General features: G+C 45.7%; 2 protein-coding genes across 2 annotated transcripts in view; one reads left to right on the forward strand and one right to left on the reverse strand.

The window, feature by feature from the left end:
* The first annotated feature begins 4,972 nt into the window (after positions 1-4,972).
* adi1 (acireductone dioxygenase 1) lies at positions 4,973-6,909 on the forward strand. The gene is made up of 4 exons (XM_013265311.3): positions 4,973-5,165; positions 5,631-5,750; positions 6,134-6,313; positions 6,409-6,909. The coding sequence occupies exons 1-4, from the start codon at positions 5,043-5,045 to the stop codon at positions 6,523-6,525; spliced, it is 540 nt and encodes a 179-aa protein (XP_013120765.1). The 5' UTR covers positions 4,973-5,042; the 3' UTR covers positions 6,526-6,909.
* Positions 6,910-7,233: 324 nt separating this feature from the next.
* trappc12 (trafficking protein particle complex subunit 12) overlaps positions 7,234-10,457 on the reverse strand; it is a 30,282-nt gene continuing 27,058 nt past the window's right edge. Inside the window, 2 exon segments of the mRNA XM_019348567.2 lie at positions 7,234-8,280; positions 10,350-10,437. Coding sequence (XP_019204112.1) covers positions 8,038-8,280; positions 10,350-10,437 — 331 coding nt within the window. The 3' untranslated portion in view covers positions 7,234-8,037.

Here is a 10,457-nt window from a genome sequence, read left to right on the forward strand (position 1 = left end):
CTTCTCTATCGGAGGAATCTGACCGTACAGTTTAACGACTTTCGCCTCGCTCAGTTTCTCTCCCGACTGCTTCTCCTTCTCCCGACGCGCGCGCGCACACACACACACACACACACACACACACACACACACACACACACAGACAGACATAATTACAAACATGTAGGCAGTGAAAGTGGTGATGGCGTGTGAAACAAAAGAGACCAGCACAGACTTTGAGATAAACCCTGTGACCGTCTGTCCGGTGGAGATAAATGAGTCTGTGTGGGATATAACTTCTGTTTGACTATGATCGTTATTCCATTACACGAATGTTTTCCCGATGCTCCGTCATAAACACAAAGACTGTCTGACCTCTGAGGGATCATCACAAACCATGGCTATTTTCCAAAGACCTGATTGGTCCGTGCTTAGGGATGTCATGCATGAGGATCTCTAATCTTGAACATGCGCTGCTCCAGAGCAGGTTGGTTCTGTAGCATCAGTTACCATGGTGATGTATCCCTGAAGTTAATTTAATTCAATTCAATTTTATGTATATAGCGCCAAATCACAACAAAAGTCGCCTCAAGGCGCTTCATAGGTACAGAGAAAAACCCAACAATCATATGACCCCCTGTGAGCAAGCACTTTGGCGACAGTGGGAAGGAAAAACTCCCTTTTAACAGGAAGAAACAGAGTAAAAGCCATCTTTAAATTAACAACAACATGAATTCATTGTATGTTTTATATTTGTGGTTTGTGCTGTTGATCCTGTACACACAGCACTCATGTTCTCCACAGGGGTGAATTTGAGCCACAGTGCTGTAACCATGGAAAGCAGCCTGACTACACCCTGTGAAACAGTGCCATCTGTTCCTATGGAAACCACAACTCTCCTCATCAACCATTATTTCATTTATTTTGGACAAAAACGCGTTTATTCGCGATTTCCCGGATAAGAACTGCTCTACCCACAATCCCACACTGAAGCGACGTCTTTGATTGGTGCAGGTCGCCGTCACCATGGAAATGTTTAAACCCGCAAACGCTCAAATGTTGCCGATTCAAACAAGCTAAGAACTCGTTAAAGTTAGCTTGTTAGCCGCCGTAGCGCTGTTTCCAGCGGGTCGAAGAAGAGACGCCATGTTTCCTCCCTTTGCTAATAAACAAAGGAATACAAATAACAATAATAACTTAACCCTCTACTGCATGACTTTTTAATTTTTGGGGAAAAAAATATTTCTCCCAATTTTGGGGGAGCTTTAGGGTCACTAATAATATATCAATCATAAAATTTGACATCCTGCCCCCCCCAAACAGATATTGGTTTGTTGCTTCAAGGCAACACTGTGCGACAAGGGTAGTAAAATGCCAAGTTATTCTATAATAAGTTGTATTAGTACAACAAGGATGAACAAATAAATAAACAACAAATAAACAATGTAAACATTTCACAAAACAATAAAACACCAAAATGCATCCAACATTTGACCCTAACCCCATGTGCGCGCACACGCACACACACACACACACACACGTTGTGTTTCCATCACTTTTGTGGACATTACATTAACTTACATTAATTTCCTGGAGACTTATCCTGACTCTACCCATCACAAGTCCCTGCCTGAACCTTATCCTAACCCTGACTCAAGCCTTCACCCTAAAATTGAATGATTTATCTTGCAATTTGTCCCCATAAAGTAGGCGAGACCTCACAATGTGAGTGTGTAAACAAATTTGTGTCCCCACAACAATAAATAATACACAACCACACACACTGACACCCGCACAGCAATATTGGTATGGCAGGGATCAGGCCCACACAATGTGCTTACACATGGCCCACATACTGCAAAGAATGACGGCCTTTGGTGGCTCAGACCTGGTTTGCCAGAGGTGGCCCACACATGGGCCAGCACAAGGCCAGTTTCAGACACCCTAGTCGTCCTGTGCTGGCCCATGTGTGGATTACCTCTGGCAAACCTGATCTGGGCCACCAAAGGGCCGTCATTCATTGCGGTATGTGGGCCATCTGTAGGTGGTATGCAGCCACGGCCCAGTTGTAGACACACTGCTGGCCCTGTGCTGGCCTGAACAGTTTCAGCTCTGGCCCCAGATGTCAGCATAATGTGTACCTTAATCAAGCCATGCAATAACAACATGTGCCGGAACATGCAAAACAGTGCAAAAGTAACATGCCGAAACTGTTCAGACAGTGAATGGACTGATTTTTATATAGCGCTTTTCTACTCTCCCAGATTACTCAAAGTGCCGACTTGATACCAGATCCTGGCCAGACCTGCTTGCTATGTGGGCACTAACACACACACAGACACAGTTACTTTACCAACTGACCCCTGACCCCTGAGCTCCTAAGTGTCCCTCAAACCTCATACTCCTCTACTTCACTGTCACTCCCTGAAAGCTCACTGTCCTCACTTTCTGAGGACAGAAAGTGCACATTCCCTTGGTTTCCTTGCATAAAAGGTATTTACATCCATGTCCTGTAATTATGGGTGGATTGTAAAGTAAAAAGCATTGACTATGATCATATAAATGCACACAAACACATCTCTACACACATATGCAAATACACTATATTGCCTGAAAAAAATTGGGCTAACTGCGCAGTGTTGCCTTGAGGCAACGAATGAAAATGAACAGTTTTACTATATAAATAAATTTTAAAAAGTAGAAAAAACAATCAAATATGCTTCTTAACATATTCATGCACATACAAGTATTTTTTAATATAATTTATTTCACTATAAACATGTAAAATAGTGATCTTTATCTTGTCTCCGAATGGAGATGTCTCTCATGTACTGCAGCTTGCAGAAAGGGGTCCTGCCCCCCCCCAAATATAAGTCACACCACCTTCAACTCATCATTTTATTGGAAAGAGATGTGCCTGGTAGCATTATTTGAAAAAAAAAAAAAGTTTTTTTTTTTGAAGGGCCAGTGTAAGGCATGAAAATGTGGTTTGTTGCCTCAGGGCAACGCTATGCAGTAGAGGGTTAAAAACACACCAAAGAGCCCCCCAAAAAGAACCGGAACTACAAACATTCACCATGTCAGCAATTGATGGCTCCTCCTGTTGCTATGGTAACCATCTGCGCCTGCGCACTGGAAACACTTTGCCCAGATTGAAGTAAAATAAATGAGAAAAAACAAACAACAAACCACCTACAAATATGTAAAATAATCATAAAAATATGAAATCATACATAAATATTAGCTTTTAAATTCTGTTTTTAAGTCAGATTAAAAAAAAAATTAGGGTCTATAAATTCTTTGACGCTATGAAGTTATGCCTGTGTGCGCGAATATTTTAATTTATTATTGTTAATTTATATATTAAACAAAACGCGTCATTCTAATTTTAGCGACAAAAGAAATTGTCACTCAAATTTGATTTTTAAATGTAAAAAAATATCTTTAAAATATGTTAAAAATATATTAATGTCCAATATAATAGAACAAATGCAGCTTAATGGAAATGTCAGAGGCAGAGTTCCTGTCTGCCTTTCCTCTGTTTTCTCTCATCATCTCTGCTCCTCCAGGTGAGTTTGTCTTTGTAAAACCGGGTGTCATATATTTATAATGTTTTGAGGCATTAAATGTTTTTCACTGTTCTTTGTCTGTGATTTGTTTCCCCTCCAACCTGTCATGTTTTTAGCTCGTGTCTGCTGGGACACCGTCCACCGGACGACACGACACCGTCGTGGTGGGCCTGATCTCTGATAACAACGAGACGGCCTACCTGAAGGAGATTAGGAATCTGGAGAACTGGTGCCAGAGGAACAACCTCCTTCTAAACGTCAGTAAGACAAAGGAGTTGATAGTGGACTTCAGCACTAAGCAGGAGAGGAACTACCAGACCCCCGTCATCAACGAGTGCCCAGTGGAGAGAGCTTCAAATACCTCGGGGTTCACATCACACAGGACCTGTCATGGTCCTGTCACATCAACACCGTAGTGAAAAAGGCCCAACAGCGTCTCTACCACCTCAGACGCTTGAGAGACTTCCGACTGCCCTCCAAGGTGCTCAGGAACTTCTACTCCTGCACCATAGAGAGCATCCTGACGGGAAACATCTCAACCTGGTTCAGGAACAGCACCATCCAGGACAGACGAGCTCTACAGAGGGTTGTGCAATCAGCCGAGCGCACCATCCGCTCCGAGCTCCCTGACCTGCACTCAATCTACAGCAGGCGGTGCTGGACCAAGGCCAGGAAGATCGTGAAGGACCTCAGCCATCCCAACAACGGACTGTTCTCTCTGTTGAGGTCAGGAAAGCGATTCTGCTCCCTGAAGACCAACACAGAGAGACTGAGGAGGAGCTTCTTCCCGCAGGCGATACGGTCTCTCAATCACACCACCACATAGTACTGACCCACACATATGGTTCTTACACACACACTGGACAGTCTGGACATTTGTTTACACTAGTGGCCACTGCACAACTACACTGCGTGGTCATCTAATCAAACCACTCTATCACAAGTCACTTAAATAAATAACTTTTAAGCATATTTGCACTGCACAAGACACTTAAATATGTGGATTGCACAACCCTGGACGTTACATTTCTTTCATTACCATTTATTACTTGTACAGCTGCTCTTATTGTTCTATATTTCTTCATATATTCTTATATATTTTCTATATTGTGTATTTTGTTGTACAGTTATTTTATTTATTTTTAACTTTAATTTTTATATTTAATTTTATTCTTTCCTAGTTAAATTTACCCTTTATTTTAATTTTCATATTTATTTCCTATCCTATTCATAGTCTTTTATTTTAGGTCACGAGCAGTTGTCTAAGCCTTTCACTGCATATCGTACTCAGTATGACTGTGTATGTGACAAATAAGATTTGAATTTGATTTGATGATTACAGATCCGCAGACCTCTCAGTTGTCATTTTTCCTGCTACATTCCGGGTACTTGAAAGCAGCACACCGGAAGTGCTGCCGCAGTCACGTGACACAGCGGTGCAGCAGTGAGAGGGGGCTCCGACAGCGCGCGGGTCCAGCTGTGAAGTGTTTCGTCATGGTTCTGGAGGCCTGGTACATGGACGGGTCCGAGGAGGACCAGAGGAGGCCGCACAGGCTGGAGCCGAACCAGCCGGTGAGCCTGGAGCAGCTGAAGGAGCTCGGAGTGTTTTACTGGCAGGTGAGTCCGCAGAGGGCCGCTCACGTGTGCAGGTTTTCGGGTTAAAGGTCAGCGGTTCCTGGGTGGGAGTTTGTGGAGACCCTTGATCCCCAGCTGGACCCGAACAGCTCAGAGTTCTCGGGTTTGAAGCAGGTAAAACTCTGTGCTGAGGGTTCAGGTGAGACACAGCAGGTATCGGTGTTGGTCACTGAGCTGAAGCTGCTCTCAGACAGCGGCGGGTCAAGCACCCGTGTTTTCTGCACAGTGGGTCAGAGCAGGTGTTACAGGTCACGTGCTGAGCACCTGAAGTCCAGATACCTGCACTGTGACACACCTTATCCAGGTAACTCGGAACAAGAAGGGCGTCCACTCACTGCTGGGGTGTATCGTCATGGTAACTGATACTGGAACCACTGATGAGCTTTTTACTTTTTCTGCTACACTAAACACACCAGGTAAGCGTTGACTGCTTCCTGTGTCCTGCAGCTGAACGCCGACATCTATGAAAGCGACCCGGAGCTGCAGCAGATCCGTAAGGACCGGGGTTACTCCTACATGGACATCATCACGATCCACAAGGACACTCTGCCCAACTACGAGGAGAAGGTAACCCACGCGCTCTGAAAGCCGCAGGTACCAGCACGTGTTTGCGTCTGCGGAGCTTTTAATTTGAAAAGCACCACACTTCCTTTTTAAGGTTTTTCACTGCAGGGAGGGAAAAGTCCTCTGAGCTTCTTCGTCTCATGCATGCAGAGGACTCGAGTCTGAGTGCACCTCTGAGTCCAGCTGTGCGCTGATGGAGGCAGGCTGAGGGCTCCTCCCGCCTCCATCGCTGCACCTCTGTACTGAGTCAGACTCGTGAATTGCAGAGACGCTCCAGATTTAATCCTGGTGTTAAAGATTCCCGGGTCACGCGGGCGTCGGCTGTGCTGAAACTGGAATGTGAGCTCTATCTGAAGTGAGTGAGAGGTTTCCCGTTTCTTCTGCAGCTGAAGATGTTCTTCGAGGAGCACCTCCACCTGGACGACGAGATCCGCTACATCCTGGACGGCCAGGCCTACTTCGACGTCAGGGACAAGGAGGACCGGTGGATCCGGATCGCCATGAGAAAAGGGGACCTGATCACACTGCCGGCGGGCATCTACCACCGCTTCACGCTGGACGAGACGGTACAAAAACACGCCTTACGCCTGTATCTCAGAGTACGGTGCGTATTTGGTTGCTGGTTTTGAATCCTGACTGTTTGATCTGTTTGTTTCTGCAGAACTACACGAAGGCCATGCGGCTGTTTGTGGGCGAGCCGGTGTGGAAGGCTTACAACCGCCCCGCTGACGACTTTGAGATCCGTCAGCGATACATGGCGTCGCTGCAGGGATCCTGAGAGCGCCGTGGACGTCGTTCCCACCGCAGTCAGAGCCTCTGGAGAAAAAGGCTGTCCAATCAGAGCAGAGAACGCTGATGTGGACGACGATGTAGCACGAAGATTTTAATTTCTGTTTCTACTTCTTAGACAGAGATGTTAGTTTTTACTGTGAGGAACAATCAGCCACAACATTAAAACCAGAGCGTGACATCACCAAAGCCACGACACAAAACATTTCACTGCTTTTGACACTAATTTACAAAATTGACCTCACGCGTGCTTCACGACTCAGAACGAGACCATCAGCAGGTCATGGCGTGAGGGCAGCGTCCCCCTGCTGGCCGTGAGAGAGAATGCAGAGGTCAGGTGACTCTTAGACTGCTGCCCCTGACGCCTGGATAAGACGTGCAAAATTCCTGCCTGGTGAGCCTGGAGGCTCCGCCCCTCCACACAGAGGTCCTGGGTGGTTTTAATGTTGTGGCACAGCTTCATTCATCAGGACTTTAACTCTTCTTTAAAGGTTCTCATGATTATTCAGGATCCAGCTCGTTAGTGCCTTCCTGTCTCGCTGATGGATTAAAGGATAAATACGAAGCTGCTGTTTGTCATTTCTTCCCACGTCAAACACACACAGCGAGCTGCTCTTTCACATAAAACCACATTTTATTTCATTTACATAAATATGATCAGCACAGGAAGTAAACACAAATCACTTAAATACAATAATTGGTGACTCAAAGGAAACCCTGCTGCTGATATGTGCATGTTAAACACGAGCGGGTCGATCTCAGTTAATGAAGCTGTCCGGTCTGCAGAGCGCCTCAGGATAATGCCCGCTGGAGTCTCTGACAACCCGCCTCCAGCGTCCCGTCTGTTCCTCCCAAAACACAAAGTGGGCTCAGACTTCAAATTAAAAGGCGAGGTGGGAAACATTCGTCCCGGTGCACTTCCTGCCACGCCTGAATTAAACTGGCGTTTAAAGTTAAAATGTGTGATAAACATGAAGCCGTCCTGCCATCTGACCAGGGAAACACCGATGTGGGATTTTATTCTGGACTTTGCTCTGCACTGGGGCTTTTATTTTGAAAATTCTTCCTGCCCCCACTAAAAAAAAAAAAGGAGCAGGTCTCTGATGTCTGTGCTTCAGTAAATTTGTTCCCTCTTTAACCCTTGACTCAAACATGGTTGGCCAGTTTGTAGTCCAGTTAAATGGACTACAAATGGAAACCGGCGAGCTTCTTTCCTGCAGATTCTGCATATTTACCCTCAGATCTGTTGTTTTTAAAAACCTGTGTGTTGAACCTGGAGACACAGACTGGCTCTGGTGTGATTCAGCAGTCAGAGGGGGGTGAGGGGGTGAGGACACGATTTTCGGGTTGTGGTTGTGCAGCGCTGGAGGACGCTGCTGCAGGCTTTGCTCCTGTGGGTTAACGTGAGGATGATGATGATGATTGGGTGCCCTTCATCTGTTTAGTGACAATAAAACCAGCTGTTTTGTGCCTGGGAGGTCAAACTAAGCTCCTCCTCCTCTCAGACCAGCTTGAGGCACTGCGTGTTGAAGCTGTCGCCCTCCCGGCAGGCGACGGCCTCCAGCAGCGCCTGCTTCTTCTGCGTGCTGCGGGACGACTCCAGCTCGTACATGGTGGTCAGGTTGAAGAGGACGCTCTCGTGCAGGTACTGCGTCGGGTCCTGCTGCACCAGGCCCTCCAGCTGGCCCAGCGATTCCTTCAGGCGGCCCAGGTAGAGCAGACACACCGCCGCGTTGTTGTTGGCCTGCAAACACACGGAGGAAGAGGAGGGTTTAACCGTGCACCACCGGTGTAACAGTCTGAGACAAGATGCTTTAGCTCCTCCCACTTTAAGTCTGACTGGCTGCTCTGAGCAGCACAAAACTATTTGGTTTCTAATGGCTGACACATTTAATGTTCCTTTCCTGTCACATGAGCCAGAGTAGACGCACACTTCCTCCTGAGGAGTGATACGGCTGCAGGATGCAGCCAGTATGAAGAAAGTAGTTCCTACAGGAACCTGCTCAGTCACCAGCTCGCCTGTGGTTGTTTGGTGCCCTCTGCTGGTGACACTTTATCATAAGCTAATAATACAGAGTGATGGTTAATGATACAAGGACATGAGTGCAGCTCAGAGTACTACATTCACTGTTAAAAATGACGTTTTACTGTGATTTTATTACTGGTCTTCATCATCATCATCGTCACTGACGATGTTTGTGACACATGACGTGTCTGCCACACTGATCATCAAACTTCAGTATTACACATATTAAAGTCTCAGGTAACGCGAGTAAATACAAAGTGCAGTTTTAAATGATGATGTAGAAACAAAGAGATCCACAGCGGCCTGCGTGCGTGCAAAACTAACCTCAGCACTGTAATGACTGCAGTCAGTGTGAGTGATGATGTCACTGTGGAGGAATATGGGCTCATAAATATTTTGTACTTGTAAGTCAAAGTTGTGAACTGAGTTTTGTAACCTTGTAAACATCTGAAAATGTTGTGTTTGTGCATCTACAGATGAGAATGTGTGTTTGTAAAAAATATTTACACAAGTTACAAACTGTTTTTGTTAAAGTCTGCTTACAGATACAAAGCACAGCACTGCGTGTCAAACTCTGCACTCAGGTTTCCTGCTTCTGTGCGAGTTTCAGCTTACACGACGAATTTTGACCCGATTTTTCTTGCTTTCAGCTGATTGGTCAGTGTCATGTCAATCACAAATGTAACAATCCAATTAGAGAACAGATCGCTGTTGGTGGGGTGCTTTACTGAGCTTCAGGTCCTGGAAGGGTAATACAGTTTGAAGCTGGAGGATCTTTATATGAATATAAGGCTCATACAAGCCAGGTCCCTGAAGTTTCAGAAGCTGTTGAAAGCATGAAGTTGTGCTAGCCAGAAATACTATTATTACTTCAGTATTACTTTAACACAAAGTCAGTGCTGACCAGGGACCATGGCTGTGAGTCACAGTGCGCAGCATAAATGCCCTTTCACAGCAGACACTCTCACCGCTAACTAAGAGCTAAGGATCCAAAATTTGTTGCGCTGGCGTTTTTGTGCGACAGCTCCTCCTTGTCGTTTCAAAACACGTATCTCTCTGACTTTATCACCTCTAAAAGAGTTTGTGTTGTATTATGTTCAATAAAAACATGTATCGCTCATTCATAACAAAGAAAGATTTGTAACTATCCCCACTAGTGAAGAGTGTGTGGTTTCCACAACACTGCCGCCCCCCCAGGTCCACAGAGCCGTTGAAAAGACTCTGGATGTCCCTGTATGAGCACATAAACCTGGGACAAAGGTCGCCGCACTCGGACACGCACAGTTTTCCTTTGTGGTGATGAAGGAAAACGCTGGGCTGGCATGTAAAAGGCATTTACCCTTCCAGGACCTGAAGCTCAGTAAAGCACCCCACCAACAGCGATCTGTTCTCTGATTGGATTGTTACATTTGTGATTGACATGACACTGACCAATCAGCTGAAAGCAAGAAAAATCGGGTCAAAATTCGTCGTGTAAGCTGAAACTCGCACAGAAGCAGGAAACCTGAGCGCAGAGTTTGACACGCAGTGCTGTGCTTTGTATCTGTAAGCAGACTTTAACAAAAACAGTTTGTAACTTGTGTAAATATTTTTTACAAACACACATTCTCATCTGTAGATGCACAAACACAACATTTTCAGATGTTTACAAGGTTACAAAACTCAGTTCACAACTTTGACTTACAAGTACAAAATATTTACGAGCACAGTTTGAGCCCATAGAGGCAGCCTGATGGCAGTCTGAGGACTGTTCTGGGCACCGTTTGGAGGACGGCGGCGGTACGTACCACGGGGTTCTTTGGGTCGATCTTTAGCACTTCGATGAAGGAGGCGTGTGCTTCGGCGTAGTTGTTCTGACTGAGGTGGACGAAGGCCCTGAAAGCAGAAAACACACA

Source organism: Oreochromis niloticus, linkage group LG19 (assembly GCF_001858045.2).
Source record: "Oreochromis niloticus isolate F11D_XX linkage group LG19, O_niloticus_UMD_NMBU, whole genome shotgun sequence".
Classification (NCBI taxonomy): domain Eukaryota; kingdom Metazoa; phylum Chordata; class Actinopteri; order Cichliformes; family Cichlidae; genus Oreochromis; species Oreochromis niloticus.

What these genes read in the sequence shown, in the direction of transcription:
- adi1 (XM_013265311.3), top strand. Translation starts at nt 5,043, where the DNA reads ATGGTTCTGGAGGCCTGGTACATGGACGGGTCCGAGGAGGACCAGAGG. An exon ending in TCGGAGTGTTTTACTGGCAG is followed by an intron (nt 5,166 to 5,630) that starts GTGAGTCCGCAG and finishes TGTGTCCTGCAG; the next exon opens with CTGAACGCCGACATCTATGA. An exon ending in GCTTCACGCTGGACGAGACG is followed by an intron (nt 6,314 to 6,408) that starts GTACAAAAACAC and finishes TTGTTTCTGCAG; the next exon opens with AACTACACGAAGGCCATGCG.